At 38.7% G+C, this 18,443-nt stretch overlaps 1 protein-coding gene across 4 annotated transcripts in view; it reads right to left on the reverse strand.

The window, feature by feature from the left end:
- Nucleotides 1–1,105: 1,105 nt before the first annotated feature.
- mid1 (midline 1) overlaps nt 1,106–18,443 on the reverse strand; it is a 42,166-nt gene continuing 24,828 nt past the window's right edge. For 3 of the 4 annotated variants that reach the window (XM_058082270.2, XM_078795468.1, XM_058082269.2), the window contains exons 2-10: nt 12,315–13,036; nt 9,196–9,291; nt 7,715–7,822; nt 7,415–7,563; nt 7,194–7,321; nt 5,308–5,451; nt 3,477–3,638; nt 3,200–3,407; nt 1,106–1,840 (exon numbers count right to left, since the gene is read on the reverse strand). In XM_058082270.2, the coding sequence (XP_057938253.2) occupies nt 1,492–1,840; nt 3,200–3,407; nt 3,477–3,638; nt 5,308–5,451; nt 7,194–7,321; nt 7,415–7,563; nt 7,715–7,822; nt 9,196–9,291; nt 12,315–12,980 (2,010 nt within the window). In that variant the 5' untranslated portion in view covers nt 12,981–13,036 and the 3' untranslated portion in view covers nt 1,106–1,491. Of the gene's footprint in view, nt 1,841–3,199; nt 3,408–3,476; nt 3,639–5,307; nt 5,452–7,193; nt 7,322–7,414; nt 7,564–7,714; nt 7,823–9,195; nt 9,292–12,314; nt 13,037–16,759; nt 17,053–18,443 lie in introns of those variants that run through there. The other variant, XM_058082268.2, reaches the window with a different exon arrangement.

Raw genomic sequence — 18,443 nt, forward strand, 5'->3', positions numbered from 1 at the left:
TCTCCATTATCTGTGCTGTGCACATAGTCATAAAGCTTTTTTTTGAAAAATAATAATATTTCTTCTTAATATTTTGAAAAATAGAAAAAAGGCACAAGAAAAATTTTGCATTTTTCTTGGGTGCCCCTGACAATTTTTATGTCCTACTTGTCACAAAAATACCTCCAACTTGAGTTTCTAATTTATCGAACGGCCTGCAGTATTTGTTGATACATCTTAAAGCATACGAAGCGACGGTAGTCCCGTATTTGCGCGGGGTCTCCTGAGGGAGGAGGTCACGTGGAGTTCAATTTATTTAGTGCTTTTCTCTTGTCTGCTTGATTTTGAAAGGAGATGCTGTGCAGAGTTCAAGGCACGTTACACCAGCACAAAAAGGGCTTGTCAGAGCACATCACATCACAAGTAACATGTTGGCTCACGTGTCCTGCAACAAAGACACACACACACACACACACACACATATACACATAGTGCTGTTTTTTTTTCCTGTGATGTGACAAACGTTAAGTCAAGCTTGTGACTTCATTCATGTAAACGGGTGTGTAGACCTGTTCACATTCATGAGGCCGCATTTGTAGAATACTGCATCATGGAACCTATCAACATTTGACCTTCCCAAAAGTGGTACTATTTGATTTTGGGAATGAGTTGCCTCGAAAAGTCAAGCTATCATCAAATGCGATGCCATGCAAGACATCAACAAATCTTTCGTAGAATACTTTCTGCTTAAACACGTGAATGTTACTACCTCAATCATATTTATGTATTGATTTAACAACCCAATACAATACAATCATATGTGACTTTACTCACCAGTATACTCCGCTCATTATTTGCACTATGACCCATTTATCATTGCACTAAAATTAATATATCTGCAATATGTCTGCTCCTGCATATGCTCCTGTGCAATACTATGTGTATATTTTGGATATCTTGTATACATCTTGTTAAATTGTCTTTTTTACTCTACTTTTATATACTTTTTTTTAAACTTGACTACTGCACTGAAATGAGAAGCTCTCCAATCTCGTTGTACATCTTATAAATCATCGATAAAGGCCATTCCATTCCTTTCCATTCCATTCCATGAATGAAAAATGCATTATCTTGTTCAAGTGGCTTCAGAATGCATTTTATTGTGACACTCATTGTGTCTTCTCAAAGTGCTAAAAAGTTTGCAAAGACATATTAAAAATATACATTTATCACAAAGCCCTCCAGAAACAGAACAGTGACACAAAAATCTTTTTTTTACATTGCATGGATAGAAATGAAGAAATGAAATGTACAATGCAGTCTATTTCAAATATTTGTAGGAATTCAAAATGTAAGCTGCATCGCTGCAACTTGACAGTAACAGTAACAGTAAATGACCCAGCAGTATCATGTACATACAGCACATGTGCAAAGTAAAATGCTATAAGGAAATGCTAATTGTAAGTTCAATTCAGTCATATACTGTGCCGAAAAACATCCAAGTCGGTCCTGTCAGTTGCTGGACTCTGTCCCCTCCAGGTGATCCGGGATGGGAAGTCCAGTGAGGATGGTTACGCATCGGTTCCACACGTTGAACACGGGGCAGACGGGCTGCGCGAAGGCGATGTCGAACGTGTACAAGTGCTGAGAGCCCACGGCGTCGTAGAAAGACAGGAAGCCGGAGTCGTAGTCCAACAGCACGCCGAGACGCCGCAGGTGCGGTGAGGGTTCGATGGGCGTCTCCTTGTTGTTGTGACGAGCCACCCATGAGTTGTTACAGCGGGACAGTACCCAGGAGGCGGAGTTTCTGCCCACCCATTCGTGTTTTGGTGCCGATTTGTAGGCGATACCCACGGCAAACCTCCAACACACAAGGGAGAAAAGACAATGTTGTTAATGTTTTATTAACTGTATGGCGTGTAAGCTAATTGCCATCCACTTTATTCAATTTTCCATACTGGTTATGGTTATGGTTTTATTTCATTTGAACATGCATCAGATTACAATTGAATGCATCACATAATCAGTTCACAGTTCCACATGTCCAAAAGGAGTAGGAAGAAGCAAAGCTTATTAAAGCCTACCCCTCCATCTGGTACTTTTATAATCAGTAACTGTTACATTTGTTCACTTCCTGCTTTCTTAAATTAAATTAAATTAAATTAAATTAAATTAAATTAAATTAAATTAAATTAAATTAAATTAAATTAAATTAAATTAAATTAAATTAAATTAAATTAAATTAAATTAAATTAAATTAAATTAAATTAAATTAAATTAAATTAAATTAAATTAAATTAAATTAAATTAAATTAAATTTGATTCCACATACTGAAATGCTATGGCTAGCATAACGTAGTCCGAGCATAGAAGTGTTTCAAATGTACTTCTTCCCTGCGATCATATTTCTCCTCTGTTGGATGACATTTTTAGCTTATTGCTTATTTTTAGCCTTATGCATTATTTTAGCTGTTTGAAGATGAACTATATCAGCAAGTTGAAGTATTTGTGATTTTAGAAATAAGGAGTTAGTATGTTCTCTGTAGGCGGCATTATGAATTATCCTTACTGGCCTTTTTTTGCAGTACATTTAGCGAGTGAAGATTGCTTTTATAGTTATTAGCCCATATTTCCACACAACAAGTAAGATATGGTAGAACCAGAGAGCAATAAAGAGTGTGGAGTGATTTCTGATTGAGAACAAATTTTGCTTTGTTCAATATTTCAGTTACATTCAGTAACTGTAATTTGTTCACTTCCTGCTTTCCTAATATAGTTTAATTTTTTTTTTTTTAATTGTTAAAATTTTTTGTCCTGTACCAAAGTACGAGGTTCAAGACTCTTCATCCTTGTATTTAGCAAACATCAACTGCTTGTATTGTTTCTTGAATTATACGACCTTGAATGCTGCATTGAAGTCAAGTTCTCCTGTATTTACCGTATTGACCCTGTCTTTTTCAGACAGGGTCTAATATTCACGGTCTAGAGATTTATACATGCAAATAAACAGGTGACACATTTCGACTTTTCTCCAAGCAAGTCAGAGCCTTTCTTCCTGTCGCTCACAGACACCAGCAATCTTTCATACCAGACATGACATCTGGTTGGCTGAGGAGTTTATGTAACCCCCCCTTGATGGGGCTATAGTCGTGGCTTTAGTGAAATGAGCACTGGAGAGCTTTGTTCAGAAAAAGGAAAGAGGGAAAATAGAGTGAATCACCATGTGCTTCCTCCTATCAGAGCCTCCCAGTAATGGCGTCCGCTGTCAATATAAACGTTCCCCATGACGCCGTAGCTGCTGTGGCTGCTAAATCGGTCTTGACTGTGGCTCTTTTTGGACGACGTCTCGTCCCTCTCCACCGTCAGGTTATCATGGGACACCCTTAACTTCCGGTGAGCCGACCTTGGATCCAGTTTGAATGGTTGACCTTAAACCAAAGCAGTAATTAGCTTGATGAGAAATACTGCGATTGTGTCTACTGGTGTACTGGACGTACTGTTGGTCTTGAGTTTCCCTGGTTCGCTGCTACGGGTTCCAGCCTGGTTGATGGCTTTAACGATGAAGACGTACTTGGTGCCGCACTGGAGGCCGTGGACTGTGTAGTGGTTTTGTTTGATGTTAGGCACAATCATCCAGCTGTCAGCCGAGTTACACAAACCTGCAGGGCAGAAACACACATCACCGACCGTAATATACATGTCCAGCTCCGACTTAAGATTCCTGTCACATTTTCCAAAATAAATACTCCATTGGTCTCCCACTGCTTCTTTTAGCGAAGGCCGGTGGAGCCAAATGCAGGAATCAAAGAAATAAGAGAAGATTTATTGATCAAACCTTCAGCAGGGGGTCCTGAGAACACGGACGCAACACAGACAGAAGCCAAGCCAAACCGACTTTCGGAATTGTGCTCATAAAGAAAGACACGGGTGGGAGAACCACAGAGAGATAATTCACTGAGTGAAAAGATGTTTGTGGTCAGAGTCAGTTTCCGCAAGCGGCGGCGTGCACTCTGACAAGAAAAAGGCAGTACATCTTGCAAAGGTGAGATAGTTGTCTTGTTAGTGGCTGTTTAGATCGCAAAGAATCATATTTGGCACCTGGCTAAGGCAGCGTAATTGTTTTTGCTTTTTTTGTGTTTTATTTCCCCAGGTAGGCGGCACGGCGGTCTAGACCTTACAGCTAGGAGACCAGGGTTCAATTCCACCCTCGGCCATCTCTGTGTGGAGTTTGCATGTTCTCCCCGTGCATGTGTGGGTTTTCTCCGGGTACTCCGGTTTCCTCCCACATTCCAAAAACATGCTAGGTTAATTAGCCACTCCAAATTGTCCATAGGTATGAATGTGAGTGTGAATGGTTGTTTGTCTATATGTGCCCTGTGATTGGCTGGCAACCAGTCCAGGGTGTACCCCGCCTCTCGCCCCTAGACAGCTGGGATAGGCTCCAGCACCCCTGCGACCCTTGTGAGGATAAGCGGTAAGAAATTTAAATTTAAACTAAATTTAAACTTTAAATTTAATTTATTAAAATGTATTAATTTAAATTTAAATGTATTATTATTTATAATTATTATATAATTATAATAATTATTTTATATAATATAAAATTATTATAATTATATTATATATATAATATATAAAAAATATATTATTATATATTATTATTTATAATTATTATATCATTATAATAATTATTATATATAATATATAATAATTATAATTATAAAGCTATTATTTAACCCATGGTTCCAAAGCCATATTATATAGCCACTCCAAATTGTCCATAGGTATGAATGTGAGTGTGAATGGTTGTTTGTCTATATGTGCCCTGTGATTGGCTGGCCACCAGTCCAGGGTGTACCCCGCCTCTCGCCCCCAAAGACAGCTGGGATAGGCTCCAGCACCCCAGCGACCCTCGTGAGGAAAAAGCGGCAGAACATGAATGAATGAATGAATGATTACCCCGGGTATTTTAATGAGTGTTGTCCACTGTAAAAAATGTGTGGTTAGCGTGTAGGACACACAGTCAGGAGATCGTGAAGACGTGGGTTTGATTCTCCGCTTGGGCATCTCTGTGTGGAGTTTGCATGTTCTCCCCGTGGGTTTTCTCCGGGTATTCCGGTTTGACTTTTCCAAAAGTGCAAAACATGTGAAGTGAGATATTTTGGTTGTTTATCTGTCTGTGTGTTAGTTATCAGGTTACTTCCTGGTTTATGCAGAATGCTTCCACTGTGTCTCATAGGTGTATTTTCTGTGTACGCTCCCCAACAGAGAAATATGAATCAAAATAATATTCTGTCATAGCAACAGGAATAACAAGAACAGACTTACTGACAACGTTGCAGTGACTGGTGAAGATGGCGTACTGAAGTTCATAGGACACGACGGAGAACTCATCATCTGACGTCCAGTGAACTGTGATGGTGTCGTATGAAGCCGTGCATAATTCCTCCCGGATTACCGGTGGATTTGGAGCTGTAGCCGGGAAAGAGAGAACAAAACAAAACAAATATTCAGAGATTAGCATCAAAGATGAGCTGTCAAACAATTAGTCACAGGGATTATGGTGCTTATTAGCATCACGTCTTTTGTGGTGTTTGTTTTTTTTTAACATCCACCACGTGTAATTCCGATGCAGATGCAATCCCATAAACGAAATAAATAAACACAAACCATGAACATTCATTTTATATTTATGACCCATTTTTCAACCTTTACTAAAGGTTTGGGAGTTTGGGAGGAACCTGAACAACCTGAAACTACAAAACGACGACAGAAACTACATTATCCATCCATACATTTTCTATACCGCTTATCCTTACTAGGGCCATGGGAGCATGCTGGAGCCTATCCCAGCTGACTTCGGGCGAGAGGCGGGGTACACCCTGGACCCTGGACCCTGGACCCAATCGCTGAGCACATATGAGACGAAGTAGCCGGAGCAAACCCATGCACACACGGTGAGAACATGCAAACTCCACACAGGTGGAGATTCCAACCCGATCTCCAGACTCTGTGGCCAACATGTTAACCCCCTATCCACCGTGCGGCCCCCTCAACTTTCTCATGCAGTCCAAATCATTATTAATGATTTCCACATTTTGGAAATAACTCTTTCTGAAATTATTGCCTGCTTCCAATTAATGCCTCGAACGTAGGTAAATAAGCACCTCTACTATAATCACAGGGGCTGCACGGTGGATGAGTGGTTAGCATGCAGGCCACACAGCTAGGAGACCCGAGTTCAATTCCACCCTGTGGATGTTTGCATGTTCTCCCCGTGCATGCGTGGGTTTTCTCCGGGTACTCCGGTTTCCTCCCACATTTTTGGACATTGTTCCAACCATAACAATGCTAACAATGCTAACAATGCTAACAATGCTAACAACGCTAACAACGCTAACAATGCTAACAACGCTATTATTGCTATCTTAACCTTACATTTTGGGCTGCACGGCGAACAGACTGGTTTTCAAACAGGCCTCACAGCTAGGAGACCCGAGTTCAATCCCACCCTCGGGCCATCTCTGTGTGGAGTTTGCATGTTCTCCCCGTGCATGCGTGGGTTTTCTCTGGGTACTCCGGTTTCCTCCCACATTTTTGGACATTGTTCCAACCGTAACAATGCTAACAATGCTAACAATGCTAACAATGCTAACAATGCTAACAATGCTAACAATGCTAGCAATGCTATTTTACTATTATTGCTATCTTAACCTTACATTTTGGGCTTCACGGCGAACAAAGTGGTTTTCGAAAAGGCCTCACAGCTAGGAGACCCGAGTTCAATCCCACCCTCGGGCCATCTCTGTGTGGAGTTTGCATGTTCTCCCCGTGCATGCGTGGGTTTTCTCCGGGTACTCCGGTTTCCTCCCACATTCCAAAAAAACATGCTAGGTTAATTAGCCACTCCAAATTGCCCATAGGTATGAATGTGAGTGTGAATGGTTGTTTGTCTATATGTGCCCTGTGATTGGCTGGCCACCAGTCCAGGGTGTACCCCGCCTGTCACCCGAAGACAGCTGGGATAGGCTCCAGCACCCTTTGCGACTCTCATGAGGGTAAGCGGTAGAAAATGAATGAATAAATGAACTATAATCACCGCAGTTATGCCATCAATTCATGAAAATTGAAGATGGGTAAAATATTTTTGGTACCTGTTGCAACTGCTAATTTAAAGCTTGATTAAGTGAAGAATTTAAAAAAAAAAGACTCACCTGTGAGATAATCTAAACTCTCTAACATTTTCTTCTCCCGTGTGAAGTCCAGAGCAAATGTATCAAAAGTGTCATTCAGGTTAATTTCCGGTAGCAAGATCTGAGAGGACGCTGTTGCCATGGAGACGCTGCAGTTAGTAAACAAAGGTGCATACATATTTAGACATTTTAATCACTTCAATCACTAAACTTTCTTAAAGGTGGTGTGGGCGTCTTCTCACCGTTCACAGACGCTTTTGGCCGACTGAAGGAAGCGAGTATGATCCGCCTCTTTGAGGGCGTGGTCAGCCTGAGTGATGAGCGAGGACGACCTCTCGATGCACTGCTTGCAGCTGCCGATTTGTTGCGCTAACTTCCTCAGGCGAATAGTCTGGATGGATAAAAGGGAACGGATGGAAGTCTTAACTAAATTAATATAAAAAAGGACATTGTCACAGGAACAATCTGATGCTGAGTTCCGAGGGGGGGGGGGGGGGGGGGGCTGCAAGGTTATCTTGATAATAAAAGATGACAAACTATACCTTTCCCTCCTTTATCTTGGTACCGATGATTTGCCGTCTCTGCTGTATGATATTGATCAGGACGTCACACTCTTCCAGCAGCTTGTTTTCCTGCCTGGATGCGTTTATCTAGACATGGCGAGACGAGTGGAGATAATCAACAGTAATGGAGTGTAGTCGAGTCAAACGGAGTTTAGCCTATACAAATCCCACACAGGAGGCTTGACTAGCTTGGACTGCAAATCATGCAATTCAATTTCAGCTCATTCCGCAGGGAAGGCTCAAGCAAACACAAGAGAGTTTATCTTGATCGGGTTTCGCTTAAAGAACATTGCTTTGGAGCCGAGTTAAGAATTCTCTCAACTGTGGAGTCGAATGGATTGTTGATTAATGGCGTCTGGGAGTAATTGGAGTCCAAATGGAGTGAAATATTTGGACTGGTGATTCAGTTTGCTGTCTAAAGAAGCGCAAAAATGTCATCAGGACTAACTGACTATTCATGAATGAATGAATATGAATCAATAGATTAAATGGCAAACAAATTAACTAAATAACGTATTGACTATTGATCTAATTGAACGACTAACTGATTAACACAAGAAAAAACTGAAACTGAAAATAAATAACTGTTTATCGAACTGACTGACTGGTCAACTAATTAACCCGCAAACTCACTGACTGACTGACTGAACTAAATAACTCATTAACCAGCCAATTAACCGACCAGCGAACCATCAAACTGACCGAGTAGCAAACAGACAAACGATTCAACTAACAAACTGAATGACAAACAACTAACCTAATGACTAAGCAGGTTAGCAGCTAGCAAGCCGACTGACTGGCAAGCTAACTCGCCAGCTAGCTGACCGACTAACCAATCGACTGATTGAATCACAGACAGACTTACTCACAGACTAAGTAACAAACTGACCAACGAATTAACTTAAAACATAAATATAATATATAATATTATATAATATATATATAATATATTATATATAATAATATATATATAAAAATAAAATAAAATAAAATAAAATAAAATAAAATAAAATAAAATAAAATAAAATAAAATAAAATAAAATAAAATAAAATAAAATAAATTAAATTAAATTAAATTAAATTAAATTAAATTAAATTAAATTAAATTAAAATACTTAAACTATTTTAGGAAAGCAGGAAGTGAACAAATGTAACAGTTACTGGTTGTAAAAGTACCAGATGGAGGGGTAGGATTGAATAAACTTTGCTTCTTCCTACTCCTTTTGGACATGTGGAACTGGGAACTGATTATGGGATGCATTCAATTGTAATCTGATGCATGTTCAAATGAAATAAAACCATTACCATTACCATTACCAAGAAATGAATGGGTTGAGTAACTGACCCCCCCCCACCCCCCTATAGATGCTAGATTAGATGTAGTTGAGTGCGTCGTTAGTCCACCTCCACAGTGCTGATCATGACAGCAAAGTCAATGTGGAGATGATAAAGAGCTTCACCTCCACGTGTTGGCACGTTTGGATGAGTTTTCCCATGAGAGATTCCAACTCGCTGGTCCTCTTGATGAGATTGCTGAGGTTGGTTTCCAGAGCGTGCTGAAAAACAACACAAAAATCCCCCCCCCCAAAAAAAAAGATGAAAAAGAATATTTAATTCCACACTGGCCCCCACCAAGCTCTGAATCAAATAAACGTTGGAGCGTTGTTAAGTGAGCGGGAGTGTCGGTGGGCAGGAATGAGTACATTTGGCTGCTGGACGGTCGGCGGCCTCCACTCGTCCCCCCCCCCCCCACCCCTGCGTGCCAAAGATCCCATCGTGCCGCCTGCTGAGGCCGTGAAGCTTAGCCCAGCATCTGTCTAACCAAAACCTGGCCGTGTTAATCAGCAACTCCGATCAAAGGCTTATGTCTCCAACTTAATCTCTCGCTGTAATTGGGTGCCATAATGACTCCTCCATTATGAAACATTATTGCTGCCAAATTAAAGATTTATTATGTGTCATTACATAAAATTAAATGGAGCGATGTACTGTACAGTAAGACTCAAGCAGGAAAAAGGTGCTGCTTGAAAACAAAGCACGGGATTTTTTTAGTAGACAGTGCTAAAACTAGATTAGGAGGAGTTATATGAAATCAATACAATAACAACAATACATAACAATAATAACCGTTGCATGGCTGTATACGAATGCAATGTAAATAAATTCAACAAAACCGGCATAATAGTGACCATTTTTGAAAGTGCCATGACTACTTAGTGGATGACTGCATCGCCAATGTGACAGCATTAATCATAAATGAGCTTTATTATCATCATAAAAAGCAAAATGCGTATTTCTTCACATTAGATTGCTCAGAGGCAGCTAACGTTGAAGAGAATGAAGTGAATAATGACTAGAAGCAAAGCCCACATCCACTCTTTGACTTCATAAGATGGCTGCAGGTGAGTGTCAACCAAAATAGCCCACAATATATTACCCGACTCAACACATATGATTTATTCATAACAACCAAGAGGCAGAAGAAATGTTGAGCTGCAGGTAAAAAGGTGAATGTGAATATATGAATGCGGAAAATAACAATATCTATCACGGTGATGATTGGACCTAAATAAAATAAACTAAAAAATAAACTCAAATGAACTAAAATAAACTAAAATGAAACAAAAATAAACTAAAATAAAACTAAAATAAACTAAAACTAAAATAAACTAAAATAAAACTAAAATAAACTAAAATAAACTAAAACTAAAATAAACTAAAACTAAAAAAAACTAAATTTAAAATAAACTAAAATTAAAATAAACTAAAATTAAAATAAACTAAAATTAAAATAAACTAACCTAACTCTAACCCTAAACCTAAAATGAAACTAAAATAAAACTAAAATAAACTAAAATAAACTATAATTAAAATAAACTAAAACTAAAACAAACTACATTTAAAATAAAATTAAAATAAACTAAAATTAAAATAAACTTACCTAACCCTAAAATAAACTAAAATAAACTAAAACTAAAATAAACTAAAATTAAAATAATCTAAAATAAAAATAAACAAAAATAAACAAAAATAAAATAAACTAAAATAAACTTTAAAAAGCAGTAAAAATAAAAACATGACAGACACGTTTCCTCTTCCTATGCTGCCTCCCGCTAATACAAGCGCTCGTTTTTGTTTAAACAGCCGCCTGACATGGACATTCTCCTTTCCTAAAATCATTTCATCCTGGTGAGCGGAAAGAAGGGTTCTTTTTCAGGTCCCACACCTTCACTGTGGCCACGCTCCCTTCCTTCCTATGTGGGCGCTGACAGGTCGCTGGACTGCCCTGGAATTTTATCTCGTGTCAACATGTGGAATGTTTCCCATTGCCGACTTTGATTGTCGGACAATTTGAGCACAGCAGTGCTCACTCTGGAGTGGCACTATAAACATACGGTGCATTCACTGACCGTCACCTTATACGACCACATGCATGTTTTAATGAGATGTAGCAAAACGGCAAATAATGGTCCAAAAAATTCAGCACCACATATTGTTAAAGCACCATAATTCATATTTTTTCCCTCATAACATCCCATAATTGACTTTAGAATGATAACTTTGTTTACCTTGTTTACCTTACTACAGTATATGGGCCATGTTAACACAATAACTGACTCTGTAAATATATGAAAAAATTATATTTGTGTAGATGAAATGAAAATATATGAAAATAAATAAATGAAAATATTACAACGAAAATGGTTCTTAAAAACAAATAAAAAATCCGTCCTGTACCTTGAAATTGCTATTACAAAACATTTTTTACCATAAACATATTATAGAACAATATTGTTATATAACAATATTATAACAATATAATATATAACAATATTTTATTTTGAGAACACTATATGAAGATGCAACATTTGCCACAAAAACGCTGTAAATTTCCTTGAAAGCACCATAATTCATATTTTTTCCCTCATAACATTCCATAATTTACTTTAAAATGATATAATATATATTTATTTATTTAATATATTTATTTATATATTTATATAATCTATAAAAATTATATTTGTGTAGATGACATTAAAATATATGAAAATAAATAAATGAAAATATTACTATGCAAATGGTTCTCATAGAAGCCCTTTTTAAATGACAACCACACAATATTTTATTTTGTTTTGAAAACATTACATTTTGTCATTTTAACACTCATAAACTCACATTTTAACACACCATAAAAAATATATAATATTTATTATTAATAATATTAATAATAATTATTATTATCATTGTTATTATTACTATTATTATTGCTATTATTATTATTATTATTATTATTATTATTATTATTATTATTATTATTATTATTATTATTATTATTATTATTATTATTATTATTATTATTATATTTTACCATGAAAAACCATAATATCAACACAATAAGGGATTTGGTGGTCGTAGCATTGTAAAATGAAATAGCAAATGTAACAACCAATGGCGTGGGCCGATACTGCAGCGCTGATTTAAGTGTGTGATATGATCCCGTGTTCAGGCTAAATGAAAAAAGTGGCTAAACATTTCTTTCATATGTCTTCTTGTTCTTGAAGATTGAAAGATGTCTTACCTTGAGTTTGTCGTAGCGATCTCCCAGGGCGGCGACCTGGTGGTCCCTGTGTCGTCCCACCAGTTTGCACAAGGCGCAGATCAACTGTTCGTCCGTCACGCAGTACATGTTGACCTTCTCGTCCTCGTGCTCCACACACATGACCCCTCGTAAGTGGGAGTCCAGCAGGGGCTCGATGAGGCGGTGGCCCGTGAAGGGCTTCTTGTTGGGGTGGGTGGCTTTGAGGCACTCGTCGCAGTAGGACACCTCGCAAGTGACGCAGGTCTTCACGGCGTCCTGCGGCGGCTCCTGCTCGCAAAACTGACACTGCACCCTGTCGCCGGGCTGCGTCATGGCGCTGGTGTCGGGGGCGGCTCGTTCCCGCCGGGTCTGGTTGGGCGAGTTGGGTCCGCTCAGGGAGGCCTTCTGGTAGCGGTCAATGATGTTCTGCAGGGTGACGTTGCGCTTGAGTCCCTCTAGGCCTCTCTGGCTGAGGTTGATGACATAGCGACAGGTCGGGCACTGGAAGGCGCGGATGGACTGGATGGGCTCGCTGGGGGTGCAGTGCGACACCAGGATGCGGTGGGCGCAGTTGGAACAAAGGCTGTGAGCGCAAGGCAAGAGAAGCGGGTCCTCAAAGAGCTCCAGACAAATTGGGCATGTCAGCTCGGACTCCAGTGTTTCCATCTTCAGGCTAAACTAAGCGGAGTTGGCAGCGAAATCCAGGGAAGCTGCTCAGCTATCTGCACACGGAAACACAATTAGAAAATGGGATGAAGGAGCCTTTAACCTTTGGGGACACGACCGACATCGGGGGCCTTACTTGGGACAAAGACGGCTCATAAAAAGATATACCATATGTTTGTTGCAATCGGAGCTATAAAAAAAAACTTCAACTATATTAGGAAAGCAGGAAGTGAACAAAAGTGAACATTTTTGGAAAATTAGGTTGCAGAAAAATGTTGTAGTTACAACAGAAATGGCCGTGATTTTACAAGTATAAAGTCAAAATATTACGAGAAAAAATGTCACAACATTATGAACAAAAATAATATTGTTTGAGCTTAGAGTTCATATCACCTCGTACTTTGGTACGTGACAAAAATAATATTAAAAAAATAAAACAATAAAAAAACTTAAACTATATTAGGAAAGCAGGAAGTGAACAAATGTAACATTTTTGGAAAATTAGGTTGCAGAAAAATAACATAAAAATATAGCATTGCGAGAAAATCAACAAGAAGAAAGTTGTAGTTACAACAGAAATGGCCGTGATTTTACAAGTATAAAGTCAAAATATTACGAGAAAAAATGTCACAACATTATGAACAAAAATAATATTGTTTGAGCTTAGAGTTCATATCACCTCGTACTTTGGTACGTGACAAAAATAATATTTAAAAAATAAAACAATAAAAAAACTTAAACTATATTAGGAAAGCAGAAAGTGAACAAATGTAACATTTTTGGAAAATTAGGTTGCAGAAAAATAACATAAAAATATAGCATTGCGAGAAAATCAACAAGAAGAAAGTTATAACAGAAATGGCCGTGATTTTACAAGTATAAAGTCAAAATATTACGAGAAAAAATGTCACAACATTATGAACAAAAATAATATTGTTTGAGCTTAGAGTTCATATCACCTTGTACTTTGGTACATGACAAAAATAATATTAAAAAAATAAAACAATAAAAAACTTAAACTATATTAGGAAAGCAGGAAGTGAACAAATGTAACATTTTTGGAAAATTAGGTTGCAGAAAAATAACATAAAAATATAGCATTGCGAGAAAATCAACAAGAAGAAAGTTATAACAGAAATGGCCGTGATTTTACAAGTATAAAGTCAAAATATTACGAGAAAAAATGTCACAACATTATGAGGAAAAATAATATTGTTTGAGCTTAGAGTTCATATCCCCTCGTACTTTGGTAAGTGACACAAATAATATAAAAAAGAATAAAACAATAAAAAAAACTTATTAGGAAAGCAGGAAGTGAACAAATGTAACAGTTACTGATTGTAAAAGTACCAGATGGAGGGGTAGGATTTAATGCTAGGTTAATTAGCGACTCCAAATTGTCCATAGGTATGATTGTGAGTGTGAATGGTTGTTTGTCTATATGTGCCCTGTGATTGGCTGGCCACCAGTCCAGGGTGTACCCCGCCTCTCGCCCCAAGACAGCTGGGATAGGCTCCAGCACCTGGATAAGCGGTAGAAAATGAATGAATATATTTCTGATTCCTACATCTACAAATGAGAAACCAATATGGCTAAAACCAATAGGCATTTCCAAACAAAAGACTACAACCAACATGGCTGCCAGCATCTTGTATTGCATCTCATTGGATGATGAAAGCATACCTAATAAAGTTTAGAACTCAAAAGAAGCGTCACCCCGCTGCCCTTTCTATCTGTATAATCTGCCTTGACGCCTTTTAATTTGGCCCAGAAAGTACTTTCACCCCCCAACACACACACACACACACACACACACACACACACACACACACACACACACACTTCTTGCCTCCATATGTTCCAGTGAAGACTGACAGCTCAGCCAAGCAGAAGTGGATTGGCCCGCTTGCTGATAGCTGGGACTCCATCCACACCATCACACACACTAAAGCTTTTGTTTCCCGAGTCGGGTCAGACACCCCAGCTGTGAGTGGACACACAAGGCCGCCAACCGCGGGTGTGAACCCTTTACCTCCTCTGCTCATTATGTGTGACGGAGGCAAAAGCTCGTTATGGTGGAAAGTTTATAGACATTGAGGATATTTAAGGATATAACTATTGTCATTTATATCCCTTTAGTCATAGTCCATTTACAGATCTATTCTATTTCTTCATTTATTTACTAATAATAATAATATAATAATTTTATTTGTGTAGCGCTTTTCAAAATACTCAAAGATGCTTTACAGAAAAAATGGAGTTAAATAAAAGCAAGTAAACAAAGTAAAAGATACATTAAAATACAACATTCATTTGTTTATACACAGTTAAAACATAAACGGGGCACAGTAGTCAGGTATAAAAAGTTTTAATTTAAATTTTGATTTAAAGAGGTGAGTTTTTTGTTGTTTTTTGAAGGTGGGAAGGCTCTAATAGGCTCTAATACTAATAAGGTATTTATAAATTTGCACTTCTGGTTGAATACTAACTGGATTTTGTTGCTCTGGACCATGACATGAGCAATAACAATAAAGTTTAATCTAATCTAATCTAATCTAATCTAGTTCTTGCTTTTTGCGGTGAAATGTGGCTCACCCTAGCGTGCTTTGGAAGACATGCTAACATACACGTAAAATTAGTTGTAGCCCTGTGAAAAATATCATTCATTCATTTTCTACCGCTTTTTCCTCACAAGGGTCGCAGGGGCGTGCTGGAGCCTATCCCAGCTGTCTTGTGGCGAGAGGCGGGGTACACCCTGGACTGGTGGCCAGCCAATCACAGGGCACATATAGACAAACAACCATTCACACTCACATTCATACCTATGGACAATTTGGAGTCGCTAATTAACCTAGCATGTTTTTGGAATGTGGGAGGAACCGAACATAAACATTCCAAAAAATGTAATATTATATATTAATTGTTTATGCTTTATATGTATTATTTTCTGTTATGTTTACTATAAATGTGTGTAAAAGTGACTATAGGGGTGTTATTTCATGTCGAGAGGTCTCTAATAATGTTCATTCATTCATTCATTTTCTACCGCTTTTCCTCACGAAGGTCGCAAAGGGTGCTGGAGCCTATCCCAGCTGTCTTCGGGGCGAGAGGCGGGGTACATCCTGGACTGGTGGCCAGCCAATCCCAGGGCACATATAGACAAACAACCATTCACACTCACATTCATACCTATGGACAATTTGGAGTCGCTAATTAAGCTAGCATGTTTTTGGAATGTGGGAGGAAACCGGAGTACCCGGAGCAATAGCTGAGTACACAGAGATAGCCGAGGATGGAATTGAACCCTGGTCTCCTAGCTGTGAGGTCTGCCCGCTAACCACTAGTCCACCGTGCCGCCCTGAGAAATATCAATGTGGTTGAATAAAAGTGTATTTATCTGAATAATAATGTCACAGTTAACACAGTAGGGGTGCACGTTTTGTCAAATGTTCCCGCTTGTGTGTAGAAGATACACAAACAAACACACACGTCTTTGAATAGCGGTGTCGCACAAACACGGAAAGAGACCACACATAGTTTCAGAGTCGTTTCTGGTGACGGTGATGTCACTTCGGGATAGCGGTTGCGTGCAAGCTCATGTAACCTTAAGGCGTTTTTCAGAATAAAAGACCCAGGCGGTAGGGAGGGGGAAAGCGGGGAAAAAAAAGTCTAAAACTATAAAAGTATAACTTGGAGAAGAAATTGCATCATTTTGAGCAAAAACGCAGCAAATGTCAAAGAAGTTCAGGTAAATGAGGAAAAACACTCCAATTACCCACCGATGGACTTCGCACCGCATTGCACTCCCGCCGCTGACACATTTCTGCACAGAGAACAAGACCTTTGACCCGAATTGGGAAATTCATATCCGATTCATATCCAATAGCGGAGTAGACATCGGGAATCAACCTGCATCATCCTGCAAAAATGTTCCCTGTTAATCCCGCGTCAGGCAGAGCTTCATTGAGCGAGACTGGAGTCAGCACAACAGGAAAAGTTGCCCGACAATTCCAGGAAAGCTTCAGCTCCACCTACAACCCGGAGGGATGGCCGGCACTTGGAAGTGTGTGTGTGTGTGTGAGAGAAAGAGAGAGAGAGAGAGCGAGCGAGCGAGAGCGTGAAGGCTAGGCTCATATGCTCACACACTCAGGTACATTCATGTGCTATCAGCTCCCTTTCATCCTTTCTGTGTGTCCTTTTGACCTTGCACAAAGCTGCTGTGTTGCGCCCACGGGAGATTCCAAGAGGCAACACGAGAGGATGTCCAACAAACGTAAACACGATCTGGAGTGGTGAAACAAACACAACAAGCACCTCCGCTTCACTTCCTTTCTCGCTCTGCCGTGACAGACGCCGAGCCAAAGTAGATGTGACGTGACATCGTCTGCCACGTCCCAGTCGGCCCTCAAAAGGGGCTGACGTCAACTTTCTCATGTATCGTCTCCTGTCACTCACGGGTAGTCCCCGGAGTGACTCCTCTGCCGGAATGACGGGAAGACAGACAGTTGATATTAACAAAACACCGCAGGAGAGCTATTGTTAGGAAAGGACGTAACAAATTTGACAAATGTTCCTATGCTAACTAGGAAGCTACTTTTTTTTTCTCACGCTTTGAACCTTGTAGTTCAGGGGTCTCAAACATGCGGCCCGCGGGCCAAATGTGATCCGCAAGACACTAGTTTGAGACCCCCGCTTTGTTAGTGTGGCCCGCGCAAGTTTGATATGGATGCTGTATGGTATCATGTACCCAGAAAAAATTATTACGTTTGATTCATGTTCATGTTAAAGGTTAAATAACTGTTAATAGTTATCCTCCCTATCCGTGTGGAAGTGGTAAGTTTTGGGCTATTTAAGTTGAAAGGAAATAACTTGAAGGCTACCGTTTAGGTCGCTAGCTCTCTAGTTTGCGAGTTAGCATGTGTCTCAAGACGCTGCAGTTGCGCAATATGTTGTAAATAAAAAGAGTATAAATGTGACTATAGTCGTGTTTTGTCATGTCTACAGGGCTCTAATAATGCTTTGTTCATTTTAATCTGAAAAAAATATTTAAAAAGTAAAAAAATAAAATAAAATAAGTATTTAATAATTATTATATTATTATTAATAAATAATAATTATTATAATATTATTATAACAATTATTATAATTATTATTAATAATAATAATGAAAAAAAATATTTGTATTTTATTTTTTTTCTTTACTTTTTAATTTTTTTTACAAAATCAGACCTCACAATCATAAATAGTAAAAATAATAAAAAAAAAATAAAAATAATAATAATTATTACATTATTAATAATAAATAATATTAGGATATGAATTGATAAAATGAAATATGAATATAGAATTATGTTTATGAGGTTTTCCCGTTTCGTTTCTGCCGTGAGGCCAGCCTGCTTTTCACTGAGAGAAAGCAACCAACAAAGCTTGTCTATATGCAAGAGCCCTCACTCTCTAGTGGCC

Source organism: Doryrhamphus excisus, linkage group LG12, assembly GCF_037039965.1.
Source record: "Doryrhamphus excisus strain RoL-2023G ecotype Guam linkage group LG12, RoL_Dexc_Guam_v1.1, whole genome shotgun sequence".
NCBI classification, from domain to species: domain Eukaryota; kingdom Metazoa; phylum Chordata; class Actinopteri; order Syngnathiformes; family Syngnathidae; genus Doryrhamphus; species Doryrhamphus excisus.